The 18,403-nt window shown below is 41.9% G+C and overlaps 1 protein-coding gene and 1 pseudogene across 2 annotated transcripts in view; both read right to left on the bottom strand.

The window, feature by feature from the left end:
* Positions 1–18,403, bottom strand: part of DENND5B (DENN domain containing 5B) — a 211,543-nt gene that overhangs the window by 6,164 nt on the left and 186,976 nt on the right. For both annotated transcript variants that reach the window (XM_060305969.2, XM_060305970.1), the window contains 8 exons: positions 14,471–14,599; positions 12,560–12,681; positions 9,729–9,874; positions 7,751–7,869; positions 6,724–6,911; positions 2,936–3,018; positions 2,596–2,722; positions 415–589 (listed from right to left, as the gene is read on the bottom strand). In XM_060305969.2, the coding sequence (XP_060161952.1) occupies positions 415–589; positions 2,596–2,722; positions 2,936–3,018; positions 6,724–6,911; positions 7,751–7,869; positions 9,729–9,874; positions 12,560–12,681; positions 14,471–14,599 (1,089 nt within the window). The remainder of the gene's footprint in view (positions 1–414; positions 590–2,595; positions 2,723–2,935; positions 3,019–6,723; positions 6,912–7,750; positions 7,870–9,728; positions 9,875–12,559; positions 12,682–14,470; positions 14,600–18,403) is intronic.
* Positions 15,976–17,591, bottom strand: LOC115839077 (glucose-6-phosphate 1-dehydrogenase pseudogene; annotated as a pseudogene).

Here is an 18,403-nt window from a genome sequence, read left to right as displayed (position 1 = left end):
CACCCACCTCTGGTGCAGTACTGCGTAACGGTTCAGAGCTTTGGGCTCTGGAGGGCGACTAGGTGTAAATCTTGGCTCTGCCTCTTTCCAGCTGTGTGACCTTGGGAAAGGTTGTTAACTTACCCGTGCCTCTTCTACTTTCTATTTTCTCATCTATACAGTGGGGATATCGCTTGCTACTTCATGCAGTGGTGGTGGTGAAGTAACAGGAGGGTTAAATAAGATAATGTACGTGAAGTACTGAACATACTGCCCGACACATAGCAAGCACCCAATAAACAGCGAGTCTCATAAAATTTGGTACAAAAGAAACCCACGGGAGAGCTTTGGAAGGGGCGTGATCTGGTATAATCTTTTCTAAATTCTTGCTCAACATGTGACAAAGACAGGGAAAGTCAAGAACTGGCTTAATACCGTGTTCCAAGGCAAACTAAAATCTGGAATTTGCCGTCCTTCCCAATGTTCCTGGGTGCAGTATTAATAGCATTTACATAGTGGCAGAAGGTTTTGCAGGATGATTTCTGAATGAGGACATCATCTTCATTGTCTAGAATCTGGTCAGTTGTTTCAAAATAAGCAACTGCTCTCTCTGGAGAAGGAAGTCAGAGTCATATCACAATACACATAATACTTCAAATAAAAAAAGATGAATCACTTGGTTTATTCTGGAAATACTAATGACACTTTGCATTATAGCCAGTCCTAAAACCAAAACCATTACTTTATCCTGGTTTCACAATAAATTCTAGAGGCCCATGTTTCACGCTAGAACAATATGCTCCCAGGAGTTTATTTTCTAATCTAGACTGCATTCCAGATGGTCGGAAAGTTTACTCTCTTTAGAATACCTTCAAGAAATGGCAGTTGACAGCAAAGAAAAAAAACCCCATGAACTTGTCTGTTAAGACTGGAGCCTTCTAAGAGTAAGTAGCAAAGACATGGTAGCCATTGAGGTGGCGCCCTTTGTTCTAGTTATAGAATGGCTGGCTAACACTGCGCAACAAAATCCTTGAAATGGAACTGCTTCAGTAAATCTGAGGAAGAGGGACTTCCCTGGTGGTGCAGTGGTTAAGAATCTGCCTGCCAATGCAGGGGACACGGGTTCAAGCCCTGGTCCGGGAAGATCCCACATGCCATGGAGCAACTGAGCCCGTGCACCACAACTACTGGGCCTGCGCTCTAGAGCCCGTGAGCCACAACTACTGAGCCCGCGTGCTACAACTACTGAAGCCCGTGTGCCTAGAGCCCGTGCTCCGCAACAAAGAGAAGCCACGGCAATGAGAAGCCCGCGAACCGCAACGAAGAGTAGCCCCCGTGCGCCACAACTAGAGAAAGCCTGTGTGCAGCAACAAAGACCCAACACAGCCAAAAGTAAATAAATTTATTTTTTAAAAAAATCTGAGGAAGAGTTATGTATATACATATCAGAAGCAGGAGCAGTAAGAGTCTATGCATCCCAAAAGAAAAAAAAACAACCCACTCTAGGGGGCCTAGCTCTGTCAACTTTCCTTTCTTTGTCTAAAAGTTATTGGATAAAATCAACTACTTCATCCAGGCCTTATTTATAAACATGAAATGATTAATCTCCCTGTTAAAGAAACTGGGAATTATAGAAGAACCTGCATAGCAAAATAAAGAATACAAAGTTTAGCGAGCTAGAGCAGTACATTCCAGTAGAACTTTCCATGATGATGAAAATATTCTACATCTGCAAGGTCCAATTCTACAGCCACTAGTAGGGCTGGTGTGACTGAGGGAGTGAATGTTAAACTTAATTTAAATTAAGCCAATTTAAATAGCCACACGTGACTACTGGTTACCATACTGGACAGCAGGGAACTAGAGTGATCCTTTTAAAACATAGATTATATGATGTCACTCCTTAGCTCCAGGCCTTCCAGGGACTTCCCATACCATTCAGTACAAAGAACAATGTGCTTCCAGAGGCCTAGAAGGCCCTCCACAACCGGCTCTGGCAGTAAACACCCTCTCCTCCCAATCCCAGCCCCTCTCCCTCACTCTGCTCTGGTCCCACCAACATCCCTGCTGCTCCATGCAAGGCCAAGCACAGCCCCACCCTGCTCTGCCGGGGGCCCTTCTTTCAGCCTCCAGTGCCCTCTTCCCCGTATTCACAAGGCTCACTTCCTTGAAGTCTTTGCTTAATGTTACCTTGTCAACGAAGTCTATAAGGACCCCAATTAAAAGAGTGCCCCCACTCCATTTCCTTTCACCTTGCTCTATTTTTTTCCGGATCAGCGATGACCTTCCAATATATCAGATGAATTGCATATCTGTTATGTTTTTGTGTATGGTTTGCCCCTACCAGATTATAAATTTGTCAACCATAGGAATTTCTGTGTTTTGTCTACTTTTATCTTTATGTATATCTTGAGCATCTAGAATACTGCTTAGAATACTGTGGACATTTATATATATTTGTTGACTGAATGAAAAGCACAGATACTGCTTATTTGATATTTACTTTTAAAAACATACACCCTTATCACTAACTCTTATTCACTCCAATTCCTGAGTTTGAGTTTTCTAAGAAACATTTTGATGACCTTATAACACCACACACCAGCTTTAATTTACCTATGAAGTCCCAGATGAAGACGTTCTTGTGAAAGATGCGAGCAGATTTGAAGCCATGGTGGAAAACTTGCTCAAGTGCTGCAACTAAGCCACTCTCTCCACACAGCAACACAGTGAGGCTTCCTCTCTGTGGAGCGCAACACACAGTGCCGGAGAATAAGCTCTTGCTCGATGTTTAAGAAAAATACTAGAGGAACAAGTGCTGAGAGTAGCAATGAAGCATTTTTTGTGGCTATTAGAAAGCTTACAAATGAAAATTAAAGCACCTTTTATTGCCTTATGTATCATGTATAAAGCAGCTTTAAAATCCTACCATATTAAGTTTTATAGCCCATCATACCTCTTTTTCAGGTTTGTGAAAATGTTTCACGATATTGTTCACAGCTTCTCCAATTCCTTCTTGGATCTGTCCAGCATTGGGTTCTAAAAAATAATCAATAATGGCTGAATTCTCATGCAAGGGAAATAAACCAAAGTACTATAGGACATCAACTGTGCCTGCCTGTGGTGGAAACACTTTACCAGAGCAGGCTGGCTTGTCAGGGTTCCGTGAAACTTGCCTTGGCCAGTTTGGCCAAGGGAGAGGCATATTGGCACAATGGAGTAGAAACCAAGAGACCCCCAAGATTCAAATCCCAGCCTTACCACTTGCAATCCATAACCTTGGTCAAATTATCTAATTTCCTCTGAGTTTGAGTTTCTTCAATCTATAACAGGGAAAACACACACCTCTTGGGTCACAGGGAAAAGTGAATGAGATATTACATGTAAATCATCTGGCATGGTGCCTGTCACAAAGTGCTACTAGTCCTCAGATCTAAGGAGAGAGGTGGGAAAGACCCACAGCATCATTCCTCAGGTACCCCTTATCCCACCTACCTCCGAGTCCTTAGTAGGCACAGACTAAGGCTTCTGGAGCTCTGAATGTCTAATTTGGATCGTGTGCTTTGCTGTTGTCTTAAAAGTAAAGGGTATATGTTTAAAGATGCCAGGTACATGGGGACACCCTGCCTCGAAGCCCAGAACTGTTTCTTTCTGGCCACTTAGTCCATCTGGGCACTGCTTCATTCTCTCAGCCAGTACTTGCTGACCTAGGCCCCCTTCCTGAGGGAGAGCTTGGTGGGTTTCCTGAATGGAATCTAAAGCACCTTTGCCTCCCAAACCCCAAGAATGATTAAAAAAAAAAAAAAAGGAGAAAAAGACGGAAAAGAAAAAAAGGTGGTAAACAGGTTTCATCCATGGATAGAACTAAGTAACAAGAGAAAAATTAAATAATTGGTCTTTTCTTGTAGTGATTAACTCTTAAACTCACGTATCACACTATAAATGACATGCTATACAGTCTAGAATTTAAGACTCTTTAAATTCATACTGCTGGAGGATTTCTTGCATAAGACATTTTCCAGGTAAGACTCAAGTAAGTTTTCTCTATACCAATGCAAAAAAATTGTTAAAATGGAAACCTCTTATAATTGAAGGACTGATACTGTGTCATCTCCAGCTCCTAGTAATCTTTTTACTTGTACCTTTCTCTTTTAAACATGAAGATCTATGTTGCAAGCTTTTATTCATTTCGAATGAACCCTGTGCTGATCAGCATTACTTTGAAACCAATTTAAAATGTTTAGTTCTCTAAATATCACCTTACACACACTGTGAAAAAAACACCACCGTACCCATCTCTGAGTTTCACATTATTTAAAATTTTCTGCTTACTGAGAAAGAAAATATGACTGGAAGTGGGGGATAAGGCCTCTCAAAACATTAATACCCCATAAAATTGGACTGATTCACAAGTTGTAATAATTTGGAAGGACTGAACTGAAATCCACTTTTTGATTTTAAATCAGCATAGCTGAGGTATTACATACAATAAATTCACCAATTTTAAGTGTGTAATTTGATGAGTTTTGACAGATGTATAGACATATAACCATCACCACAAACATGATATAGAAAATTTCCATCAACCCAAAAAGTTCCCCGTTCCCCTTTTCAGTCAATCCCCTTCCCCAGCTCATAACCCCTGTCAATTGCTGATCTGCTTTTCATCGTTATTATATTGGCTTTTCCAGAATTTAATACAAATGGAATCATATAGTGTGTGGTCCTTTGTGTCTGGTTTCTCTCACCTGGCATAATAGTTTTGATTCATCCGTGATGCTAGATATATCCACAGTATTGCTGAATAGTATCCCATTGACTAGATCTACCACTATCTGCTTCTCCACTCACCAGCTGGTGGACACTGGGGTTGTTTCCATTTTGGCTATTACGAATAAAGCTGCTAGCAGCATTTGAGTACAAGTCTTGGTGTAGATATATGTATTCATTTCTTTTGGGTATATATCTAGAGTGGGACTGCTGGGTCAAGTGTATGGTTAGTATGTGTATATCTTTAAAAGAAATTGCCAAATGGTTTTTCCTTTTGCATTCCCACTGGCAATATATGAGTATTCCACTGTTCTCTACCCTTATTTTAGCTATTCTAGTGTGTGTGTGTGTGTTAAGTTTACTTCTGAAGGCAGAGAAGAATTATGAATACAGGGAATCATTTGAGAAAGAATAATTTTACATTTTAGACTGTATCATTCTAATAGCTAATATATTACTATGTACTAAGAAATGGATATGGAATAATAATAGCTAAGGAAGCTGCTTTGTTAGTTAACTAAGGACCTCTTATTCTACTCATGGTTACTGTCTATAAACTGAAATAAAACCACTTCACTGATAAACTTCTGTGATATTTCACTAAATCATACTGCCTCTTTATTAGTTTTCTGTGGTTCTGGTACTAGGTTACCACAAATTTGGTAACGTAAAAAAGCAGAAATTTATTCTCCCACAATTCCAAAGGCAGAAGTCAAGGTGTGGACAGGGCTGCACTTCCTCTGGAGGCTCAGTGGAAGAAGCTGCTCCTTGCCTCTTCAAGTTCTGGTGGCTCTGGCATTCCTTGGCTTGTGGCCGCATCACTTCTATTTCTGTCTCCATCTTTCTATTGTCTTCTCCTCTGTGTGTGTCTAATTTCCTTTTGCCTCCCTCTTAGAAGAATACATGTGATTGCATTTAGGGCCTACCTGGGTAATCCAGGATAATCTCCCCATCTCAAGTTCCTTAACTTAATTATATTTGCCAAGACGCTTTTTCTAAATAAAGTAACATTTACAGATCCCAGGGATTAAAATCTGATACCCCTGGGAGACATTATTCAGCCTATTAAAGACCACATTAATATAAATTAGAAGTTTATTGTACTATTCAAAATGGCATATGAACATAGTATCCTATCCACAGAATTCACTTTTTTATAGTATTTTGTTTTATCACTTCTACAGGAAGTTGGGGGTGGGGTAGGGAGAGGAATTTTTAGAATTCCTCTTAGAAAAAGGGGCTCTGGATAACTAGATGTGGGAGTACTGTAACATGTAACTGTCCTTATTCCTCCTTTAAGTTTCAGGCAAGATATTATTTATTCATACTTCCAAAGCTTAATTAAAACAGAAGCAGGCAGTTTTTGTTGGATTTTAGCATCTAAATTCTTCAGGGGCTTTTAATTATTTGTTAATGTCCTGCTTTATTTTTCCTCCTTTTTTCTCTCCCCATTCTTTTTTTTTTTTAAATTAATTTATTTTATTTTATTGGCCTCATTGGGTCTTTGTTGCTGCGCGTGGGCTTTCTCTACTTGTGGTGAGTGGGGGCTACTCTTCGTTGCAGTGCGCAGGCTTCTCATTGTGGTGGCTTCTCTTGTTGCAGAGCACGGGCTTCAGTAGTTGTGGTGCATGAGCTTCAGTAGTTGTGGCACGCGGGCTCAGTAGTTGTGGCTTGCAGGCTCTAGAGTGTAGGCTAGGTAGCTGTGGCGCACGGTCTTAGTTGCTCCGCGGCATGTGGGATCTTCCCTAGCCAGGGCTCAAACCCGTGTCCCCTGCATTGTCAGGTGGATTCTTAACCACTGCACCACCAGGGAAGCCCTCTCTCCCCACTCTTAAAGCCTTTCTCTCAAATTAATTTTCCTCAGCTTTTTTCTTTTCAATCTCCTTACCGTAATTCATTAATACAACAGTTTTCTATGAAATGGCTACATGATGCCTGCAACATGACGCACTGGAAAATAAAAAAACTACTTACTGGTAGTTTTTCCTGTCAGTGAAGTGACGCTTAGTCTCCTGGCCATGGTGGGTGATTTCTGCTGGGGTGGAGTCCGACACTGCTTCACTAGATCCTCATCTGCTGCTGATGTCATCAATTCTCCAATGAGAATTCTCTCCAGGCTTCCATCATCAATGCCTTTCCCCAGCCACCGCCCGCATGGGAACCTGGTAGGACAGAAACAAACTTCAGAATCACCAATATCTTACTAGCTTTAATTAGAATTTTTAAATGGCACCATGGGTGAAGCCCATCATTTTAGGGCCTGTGGGTTGCTTTTTTCATTATGAAAAATTTCAAACACATAAAAAAGTAGAAAAGATAAGAGACACCCTATTCCTCATGACTTAAACATAACATTTTGCCATATGCTTCATTTTTATTTTTTGTTAAAAGTATTTTAAAGTAAATTACAAACAACAGGACATTTTACTCCCAAGCACTTTAGTATGAGTCTCTGAAAACTAAAGATATTCTCTCTTATATAAAGAGAATAAATCGTTATCATCAAATTAAAATAATTCTTTAATATTTTCTCATACCTCGTCTGTATTAAAATTCTGGGGTTAGTTTCAACAACAATATCTTCAAACTAGATGCTAATGTGGGAGTTAAGTTACAGGAGAAAAGAGGAGAATGTTCTCAAAGAAGAGTGCTGGCTTTGCCCAGGAGCATCTGAAAGACCCTTTCCTCTTACTGACATTATTTTAAGCTTCTTTTTTGTTTCCTTTTTTTTTTTTTTAATCAGACTTCCACCAATCATTTTCAACACTTGTGGACTAAGCATTAGCAGCAAACACAATCAGTTTCTTAAAAGTATTTTGGGGACAATTTTGTATTTGGAACAAAATAACACAATTTTGTTATGACATAAACAAAACCACCCAAAAAACTAAACCAAAATTCAGAAGGCAGCGGGAAAGCTTTGGAATGAAAATAATTCTCAAACCTTTTCTTGTCTAAAGAGTCTTAAAAGAAGCCTGAGCTCCCAAGGACATTTACTTACCTGTATGTATGTCCTGTGATTTCGTTTCTGACCATGACACAATCCACTAGCCATTTGGCTAACAGTCCTGAGTTATCGTGACCAATCTGAACAGTAGTCAGCTTCCCCAGGTTCTGGCACTGCAGGGACAGGACCACAGGTTACTCAGTACCTGATCCCTTCCTGCTACCCCTCAGCTTTAGCAGTGGTGCCATGGTTCCATCCAATTTAACAACTGCGGAGGACCCACTCTGCATAATGTGTTCTGCTGTGCACTAGAGAAAATATTCACACCTAATAGATCCCTTCTAATGAGACAGGAGACATAGGATCATTAACTATCAAATGAGAGGGACTGCACAATGCGCTAGAGTAGAGATGTAAACAGGTACTTGAAGAACACTGGGGAAAGAACGATGATTTCTAATTGGAGAACCCAGAAACACTGCAGAGTCAGTGATTTGTGCCTATGAAGGATGAGAAGAATCTCAAGAAGTGGGAAAAGGATGTTGTTTAGATTTAGTTGCAGAGAGGTCAGAGAAACAATTATAGATACAAAAAAATCACCAACATGACGAGTTTTCTGCTTCTAATAAAATACTAAGGCAGAACTGACTTCAAACCTCACCTAGAAGTCTTTGAAGCTGCTGTTAAAAAGAAAAACAAAAACAAAAACATAGTTATCAGTGTCCTTCCTGACCCTTTGTGGACAAGTACAAAAGAAAGCAATGATAATAGGAATGGTGAAAATAAATGTCAGCTAAATTCTGACTTTTAAATTCTGATAAAAGATCATAGACCCCAGACATAGACCCCAGATCTGGGGTCTACCCCTGACATAGATCCCAGATCATAGACATCAGAACTATGAGTTCTCAAAGTCCTTGACGTCTTTGAATCACAGCGATCTAGGTGAGGGAGGATGGCATCTTGAATTAGTTGTGGCAGCAGAGATGGAAAGAAGTAGGCAGATGTGGGAGTCTAGAAACAGCAATGATGGGACTTATAATGCAGTTTATGTTCGGTACTTGGTAGTCGAAGAAAAGCCAAGGATTTTAATCTTTTATATACAGATGGCTGTGACCCCACTAGATAGATAGCGTCAAAATAAGCTCTTGGGCAGTGTTATGACTCTGAGTGGAAACTGCTATTCCTAGACTCCAAGGAACATGAGAACAGGACATTTCAATTAGCACCATTTCCCTCCTGAAACAAGAACAGCTGTTTGTCTTCTTCCTGCATGCCAGGATCAACCAGCATGTGGGCTCAAAAGTATGAGAATACTTCACCAGGTAAGACCTGAAAACTACCATAGCGAAAGGTTTATTTTTGCAAAATCACTTTATAAATATCACCACGTGGTCTAAAAACCAAAAGCATGGATAGCAGCTCCCCTGTTCCTTTGTCTAGGTTCAGGCAGGGTGAATTTACAGTTTGGAAGAGAACCACTGTGGGGAAAGCATTTACTTGAATGTTCTCTACTTGCCAGGTTCCGTGCTAGGCACTGGGAATTATGGAATAGGACCTGGCAAAGCCCCAAAGCGCACCATTATAAGTGGAAAAATAGAACTTAACAATTAAAATAACAATAAAAATAGAAAAATTCACGTGTTCAAGACAACTTTAGGTATATAATCCCAAAAATGATCCTGTGTACTTAATTACTCCTTTATATTATTTGACTCGAGGAAAAATGAAAAAGTGAAACTGGCATCGTTGTGTAGAACTATGTATGACACTTTGTGCTAAGAAAGGTATTAGCTGGGCTTCCCTGGTGGCGTAGTGGTTGAGAGTCCGCCTGCTGATGCAGGGGACACGGGTTCGTGCAGCGGTCTGGGAAGATCCCACATGCCGCGGAGCGGCTGGGCCCGTGAGCCATGGCCGCTGAGCCTGCGCGTCTGGAGCCTGTGCTCCGCAGCGGGAGAGGCCACAACAGTGAGAGGGCCGCGTAATGAAGGAAAAAAAAAAAAAAAGAAAGAAAGGTTTTAGCTGAACTTACTTCAAAAGTCATTTCGAGGAGATTTTTGGGAATCTGCATTACTCCCGTGTCTCCCAGTTCTCCTGATACACAGATCCAAGGGTTCGATGTGATGATCGCATTGCTCAGCTTTTTGATGGGAATGATCACTGACCTATACGGAATCACTGAAAGAAAAATGCTGAAATTAATACGAAATTACAATACAATTCTCCTGATAGCAAAACAAATATACATTAAGAACTCGGCTGGCTTTCACAGATAATTTGCTTTTTAATGATCTATCAAGATGTACTTAAACAAAAAGATAGATCATAACCTCCTCCAGTCTAGAAAGATGAGGTCTGGTTTATAAGCCAAAGGTCCCAATATTTGTGGTTTCCACACATATACAACACCATGTGTACATGACATGCTTACCATTACCACTACATTTATAAACAATGTCAGGCATTAGCACCAGAATCTCTGAGGACATAAACAGTGACTGTGCTATATAATATTTTCATTGTTTTAATGTTTTTTATTAATTTTGTTCCAGAATCGAGTATAAATGAGCACAGTTACTAGTATGGTTTCATATAAAAAAAGGTGGTAGATGACTTCTTGGATAGCATCCTCTTGTTGCTGATTTTCTTGGCCAACCCTTAAAAGCACTGCACTTCAGAACTTTCCCATCCCAGTTTTACAGTCCAATATGCAAAGCCAAGAATAATAAACAACAGCACCTCCATTCTGGACATAATATGAAGTCTATAAACTACAACTTGGAAAGGTGACTCACGTACAAGAGGTGCCCCAGGGAAAGAATCAGGATATGGAAAGGGATCTGTAAGAAATCTTTCGCCTCTGAGGGCTCTTCAAAAGGCACACCACTAGATGTCACTGTCCTATCACCATCCTTTGCTCAAATGTGGAAACCACCCAGGCATTACACATACCTCCATTTCCTTTAAAAAATGGGGATGGCTCAAACACATTAGCATATTTTTATCCCTCAGAGCCATACTTTTTTTTTGTTTTTAAAGCAGGGTAGAATCAATATTTTGGTTGGTATTCTCAGGATTTCTGTTCATTCAGCCACAAGAGAGCTAACAGAAAGCCCTCCTTGAAAGAACTACACGTAGAATTAAAAACATTTATTGGATAAGAGGCTCAGATACAGCCTCACAATAGGAGCTCATGCTTCAATGTGCTCTTAGATGAGCGAAATGAATGGGATAAATGGTTCATTTCCCTAACTTTACATAAACGACCTTCTGTTGGGTGAATAACCTCCCTTTTTGTCCTTTTATTTTCGCTGAAGGAAAGGAAAATGTCAGAGGGAAGGCCATACTTTCATGGTTTAGTAATCATGAGACTCAAATGATTTTCGAAACTGAAAGCAGAAGAGGTTAGTGCAAGATGTTATTTTAGGCCCCAGAGGCTACTTTCATTTCTTTCACTGACAGGATTAGAAAAGCTACCGAAAAAGGCCTGTTTAAGGTCAGCAGTTCTGTGGCTGCAAAGGGCTCACAGATGCACAACAATGATTTCATAAAGTAGAAAAAGAGCAATATTATTAAACTCAGCATATTTATTTCATGAAGTATTTCGATTCCTCTAATTGAAAGAGCTCCTCAGATGAAGAGAAATCTGCATATATGGGGAGGAACTTAGGATCCTAACTCTTCTCTTTCAAAACTGTATATAACACCTTAGTTTCTAGTAAACTAATAGTAGCTTGAAAGATAATACAGGTTGGCCCAATAACCATTCCAACTCCATTTCCCCCTTGTCTGCCTCTACCAGAGACTTTGAAGGCCAAAACCTACACAACTGTGCCCAGTGAAATATTGGTGATATTTATTGAGATTTCTTAGAAAACTATGCTTTTCTAGCACAGATTCTAACCCCTCTTCCTTGGCACTCCTTCCCTCTTTGGGCTGGAGGGTGGACTGAGAACAGCCATCGCTGGAGGCGATCAGCACGCACTGGTAACTGTCAAAGAGCCTGGGTCCGTGATAGCACTGTGGACTGCCTACCCCAAGACTTATCACTGTGTAAGAAAATTAAAACAACCGAGTTCTTTAAACCACTATTTTCCAAGCTTCTGATACTTGCAGCTGAATAAAACTGCTGATACAAGTAAAAATTCTCCAAAGTAGGGAAGGGGATGCACTGCAACAGAATAAATGCTGTAATTCAATTTATCAAAAACACATCTCCAATCATCATTTCCTTCCTCTATAGACCTACAACACCCAGCAAGATCCTGAAGTCTTTCTGAATCTTCAAAGTTTAATGATGTTCAGTTATATAAGTTTATTATCATATACTGATTCTTTGAATTTATGTGTTTCAGGTAAGATACTGGAATATTTGTTTAATAAAACATTTTTCTTTACATCCATCCCAATTCCTACTGCAGACTGGGTTTCCTGGGAAGCAGACTCTGAGTCAGAAATTAGCATGCAGAATGTGAGGAAGAAAGCCGGATGGGCTGAGGCAGAAGCTGAGCTCTGATGCTGTGAGTGCTCAGCTGGTCCCACAGTGAGTTCTGGGACAGCCCATGGATCAGGCAGGGATGCTGGCCAGCTCTGGTAGGAGGGATAGCTTCAGGCAAGGTAGTTTTCTTTGGTGAGACACTCCCCACAGGAGCTGACAGCTGAGGGTGGTCTTCCAGCAGCATCTCCGGCTGCTGGGGCACAACCTTCATTCATAAATGGAGATGGGGTAGGGCGGGGGTGGTGGTGGATGTCACAGTGTGTGACTCAGTGTGCTGTGATATGTCTCGTTTTAAAAACTATAAACCCTTATTCCATTAGTCATCTGAGCAACTCTTCACTTAACAGTCAATTCTCCAGACTTACTGATAGTGGTGAACACACTGGTGAAGCAGAAATAGTCCACAGCATTGAGGGAAAGAAGATGGTAAAGAAACTGCTCTCTTTCTTCTTCACAACGTAGAAAAGCATAACGTTTATAAAGCTTCCTAGGAAAGGGTAAGACAAGCACAAAATAATAGTATAGTATATTTTTCATTATGTCTTCCACTAAAAATAAACATCTCCACTTAGACAAACTATGGGTAGAAACTTTAATCTAGAAAGAACAGACAATTCACAAAAATGAACACATATACAGTTAATAACAAATTTAAATCTATTTAGTAATTAAAGAAATAACCTGCCATGAATCCATTTTGTCTCTTAAAGTAATAAAGATTTAAAAGTGATGACCACTGCTGATGGGGGGTAGGGGGTGGCAGTGAATAATAGAAAGTGGAACTGAAAATTTCAGAAAAGCAATTTGTTGGTAATAATTATTTTGAACCAATCATATTCTTTGACTCATTAATTTTACTTTAAGGGCTCAGTCCTAGGGATATAATATAAAATGTGGGCAAAGATTTACTCACAAATGTCCACTTGAATATTATTTGTAAAAGTAAAAATATATCATTGTATACCCATTAAAAATAAAGTTTAGGAAGAGTTTTAACAAAAACAAAACTACTACTCCCCAAAATAATAAATAACTTTTCATTAAGCACTTACACTTAAGCATTTTCCAAGTATTTTAAAATTATTAATATATTTAATTCTCGTGACCACGAGAGGTAAGTCTATTAGCATTCTCCCTTTATAGATGAGGAAAACAGAGATACAGTGAAGTTAAGTATTTTGTCTAAGGCTATTCAAATAGTGAATAGTAAAGGTAGTATTTGAACACAGGCATTCAGATTTCAGAGGCTAAATCCTTATGATATAGAAAATGTTACGGTATAATATTAAGCCAAAAAAGATGCTGAATTGCAAATATAGTATAATCTTAACTAAGAGAACATGTACAGAAGTACAGAAGAAAACATGTGAAATACTTAGTAGTCACCTTTATGTAGTAAGATTTTAAATGATTATCATTTTCTTCTTTGTACTTTGGCCACAAAGGGCAAGTGACTTATGGGTGGGGATAAGGTGTGGGGAGAGTAATCAGTTTTAAGAGAACAAGGTCAGGTTCACAGACTGTACTTCACATCACGCACTCTTTATCAAACCTATTCTTTGGACATTAAGACTCATCCTAAAATGCTCCAGAGAGTAACTTAACCCAACAGTGATATGTACAAATGCAAAATCACAAAAAGAATTGGGTTTTGGTGGCATTCCAACACTGTCACGTTTGAGGTCTCTGTTGAATTCTTTGCATACCTTTGGTCTAGAGAACTCAAAGTCCTCAACCTTCAAATTAGTTCTACTATACATATTAGCTGGATGACGCATTTCATCCAAGGTTTCTTGATGGGGTAAAGGGAAACTATCAAAACAGTTAACTATTAACTAATATGCACTTGACTGGTTTTCTGGCTCTAAACTACTAAATGTAAGTATTAGCAAGACTCTCAGAGAAGCCCTTTCCTGTGGACCTTTTTATTTTTTTACCACTCCTGGTTTTGTTGTGATCTTTACAATATGATATACGGTTTACATAAATTCCACCCATCTTTTGGATGTTACTCTCAGCTGTGGGACTATCAGCTTTTGTTCTGAACAGAGTAGCACAATCTGCCCCTTGGCTCTGAAATCTGTACCCTCCCAGATATAATCAAATAGGAGGTCATGACACACAGTTTCTGAAGCATGTGCCTGTTAGAAAGGAAGAGTTCATGTGCAGAGGAGTCAGCAACTCAGGCTGAAGAAACCAGCGTGGCAGCCTATGCAATGTATTTTGTAAGCACACAGGTCACAGAAACAGAAATGCCTCAAGAGGCCATCTCTTACTTTGTGAGCAGTTGGTTAGAGAGCAACTGCTTGAGATGCTGAGACAAGAGCTTCTTTTCTAGAGACAATCTTATCCATGCTCGAGCTCGTCCGACATCAGTCTTGATCTCACTCATGTTTTGAATATGCCTAAAGAATAGTAAAACAGCAAAGATGTAAATCCTAAGGCTAACCTTGAACTGGAAAAGAACTGAAGAGTTACGGCACCTTGCACAGAAAAGTTATTTTGTACTTAGAGGAAGAAACAGGCAACACACAATTTATGTTGATTAAACTTCAAGTGTTCCACCTGAATCACGAAATTAGTCCAACATCAGAATTACCATTACAACACGAGCACACAGGCAGTATCCTAAGATAAAGCATTTAACACTCATTCACTCTTTCAGGTTTTATTTATTCTTGTTTCAGGCTCATAGATACCTACAAACTGGCACTTGGTTATTCCTGACACTCAGAAAAATAAAAGCAATAGAACAGGCTGAATATTCAAGTTCTTATTCAGAATAATTGTTCTACAGTTGAAGTATCTGCTACAACTTTAATCCACTGAATCATTTTTCAAATTGCCCTGACAACATATGGAAAATATGAAATCGCATTTTCTATGGCATTAGAATACAAGCTGTACTATACTAATAAATTCAAAATTCTTAAAAATTTGAGAGACTTAGGAAATTGTGTGGCCACAAACAAACTGTGTGGTCAACCCCCAAATGAATGTTACATATATGTATATATTAGTATTCTGTGTAGAAGTTGATGCCATACCCAGCAGGACTGAATTTAAATAATGATTCTCCTCCTAAGGAGAAAGAAGGATTGAGCAGGAAGGACAAGCCTAAGGGACAGGATAATTATAGAACCACTACAATGACTCACTGAAAAGTCTTTGTGATTGTGACCCACCATCCCTTCCTTTGATTTTTTTTTTTTTTAATGTACAGAATGACTCATCTCAGCTGTAATAAATATTGCAACAAACCCTTTTCTCTGATGATTCCAAGCATTCAGAGTAAGGAATATCCTCCCAGTAAAACACACACATTCTCTTTTCCCCCCCAGTTTTATTGAGGTATAATTGACACACGGCACTGTATAAGTTTAAGGTGTACAACATAATGACTTGACTTATACAGATCATGAGGCCTATCACTGCCCCTCCCTGTGGCTCCTAACTCCAGGCCTCTGGAAGAAGCCAGGATAGATGAAGAGCCACTCTCCTTCCTTCCACTGGGGCTCAGTCTTGTGGACAGAAGCTGGCTCAGTGGTGGCTGGGGATGGTCACAGCACGACTCTCCGAGGCTTGGTGGTTGAGGAATGTAGCTGGGCCCAAGGCAGCAGTGGCACAGGGTGGCCTAGGCCCAGGGCTGGTAATGTGAGGCTGACGTTTATGGTCCCGAAGTCCTCCTGAAGTGGGGTCAGACAGTGGGAAGGACAGAGAGACAGGGCCAAGGTGGGTGGGAGTGGGGACCAGGTGCTCAGGGCTCAGAGCTTGTGGGAGTTCACCCCTTGTAGGTCCCCTTGTATGGGAAGCCCACTCTCTTCATCAGCTCATCTGCCTCTGTGGGGCCTCAGCTGCTGGAGATGTAGGGGATGGGCTGGGGCTACTCCCATTCGATCTGGGGCAGCAGTGGTGTGAAGATGCACCAGGCCTGCTGGAGCTCATCACTGCACATAAAGTGCGTCTGGCTCCCAAAGAAGATGTCCAGGATGAGGCGCTCATATGCATCTGGGAGCTTCATGTTCTTGTATCTGCTGCCATAGGTCAGGTTCAGCATCGACTCCTCATGGTTGAAGAACATGCTGGGCTTCTTGGTCATCATCTTGGTGTACACAGCCTCGTTGGGCTGCAGGCGGATCACCAGCTCGCTGTGCTTGCACTGCTGCTGGAAGATGTCACCGGCCACGTCTCGGAACTGCAGAGGCACCTCAGCTTTGTGCTCATTCAGGGCTTTGCCGTAGCGCAAGATGAAGGGCACCTGTCCCACCTCTCGTTCCCCACGTAGAGGATGACAGCTGCAAAGGTGGCGGTGGTGGAGCCGCGGGGCACCATGGGGTTGTCCAGGTATGCTTTGGTGGCCTCACCTTCTCCGTTGGGGTTCCCCATGTACTGGCCCAGGACCACACTGTTCGCCTGTACCTTTGAGATACATTTCAACATCCTGACCTTCTCATCACGGACGTCATCTGAGTCGGTGGAGACGGGCTTCTCCACGGCCACCAGACACACCATCTGCAGGATGTGATTTTCCATCACGTCTCAGATGATCCCAAAGTCATTGAAGTAGCCCCAGCAGCCCTCAGTGCCAAAGGACTCCTTGAAGGTGAGAATGACGTAGGACATGTTGTCACACTTCCAGATGGGGCTGAAGATCCTGTTGGCAAACCTCAGAACCGTGAGGTTCTGGGTCATCTCCTTGCCCATGCAGTGGTCGATGAGGCAGATTTGGTCCTCATGAAACAGGGAGGAAATGTGGTTGGAACTCTGCAGGTCCCTCCCAAAGGGCTTCTCCATGACGATACAGTTCCAGCCTATCTGGCTCATGCAGGTCTTGTGGATGTTCTTGGTGACAGCCTCATAGGCTTTGGGGGGCAAGGCCAGGCAGAAGAGGCGGTTGCCTTACGTTCCCTGGTGGAGGGTGTTCATGTGGCTGTTGAGGCGCTCATAGGAGGCCGCGTCATCATAATGGCCAGTCACATAGGAGTTGCGGGCAAAGAACTCCTCCAGCTTGGGCTTCTCCTCTGGGGTAGCTTTGATGAATAGCTCGCTCCACTTGCGTGTATTGGCCACTGTGAGGTGGGAGAGGGCGTAGCCCATGATGAAGGTATCTTCTGGCAGAAGGCCACCCCAGAACAGCCACCAGATGGTGGCGTAGATCTTCCTCTTGGCCAGGTTGCTGGCTGCGCCCATGATGATGAAGATATGTGTATCAAACTGGTGGAAGGAATCACTTTGGTACAGCTCTTCCCGTAGTATCCCACACACCTGGGTCTGGTTCAGAGCCACCTGCTCTGCCACGATGCTCTCTGCGCTGGTTGCCGGGCCACGGGTCACCTGTGGTGCCCAGCGCAGCTGTTCCATGTCCTGGATGCCTCGTGAGTGCCCGTGCATCTCCATGCTGTTCGCGCAGGTCCACATCCCTGACCCACCCCGCCCCTGCAATTTGGCTTTCTCGCCAGTCCTGGGGGGAAGGGCTCCACTTCTGCAGTGTGGTCACGCCCCTCGACTCCATTTGTAGGCAGGCCTTCTGCAGCCCTACCCCCTCACCTCCTCGCCCCCTGGCCATTGGTCACCTGCTCAGGTCAAACCAGCCCCATTAGGCAGCCTCGTTGTGGCTCCTCCCCCAGCAGGGGCAGGGTGGCTCGGCTGGCTGCTCGGGCTTCCCGTCTGGGGCAGCCTGTCTTGCGTCTGATCAAACACTCTTGATAAAATGTAAAGCATTATCACATCACACAAGTGAGGCTTAAAGAGATGGCTTAAAAACAAGTCAGAATGAGGAAATAAAAGAAAATTCTGTTGCCGTTTCGTTAACCAACCTCACCTCTAAGAATTTTTTTCAGAAATTATGACAGACAATTTATCTTTAAAGGGCTAATACCATTACACACGGTCGTGAACGGAGAAAGCTGGTGTCAGGCAAGTCCCGCTTAGACCCTGGTTCTGGTGGTGGCGGCAGTGGTAGGATGACCCACACGGGCACCTCCAAAATGAGCCTAGGAAACAGCACTGGCTGTTCCTCAACTACTGACATTGCCCAAATGATGACACAGTTGACTAAAAGCAACAAGGGGGAAATGCTCAGGTATTTACCACTTAAAGTTCCACAGTATGTACAAGGTCCCCCCATGAGCGCAGTGCCAGGTTAGAGCTCACATGATCCAGGAATACCAAGTTGATCAAAGTGTATCCACCAGAAATGAATCTATATG

The sequence above is a fragment of the Globicephala melas genome, chromosome 10 (genome assembly GCF_963455315.2).
Source record: "Globicephala melas chromosome 10, mGloMel1.2, whole genome shotgun sequence".
Classification (NCBI taxonomy): Eukaryota; Metazoa; Chordata; class Mammalia; order Artiodactyla; family Delphinidae; genus Globicephala; species Globicephala melas.
The sequence above is the reverse complement of the archived record's forward strand: the minus strand, read 5'-3'. Positions and strand labels throughout refer to the sequence as shown.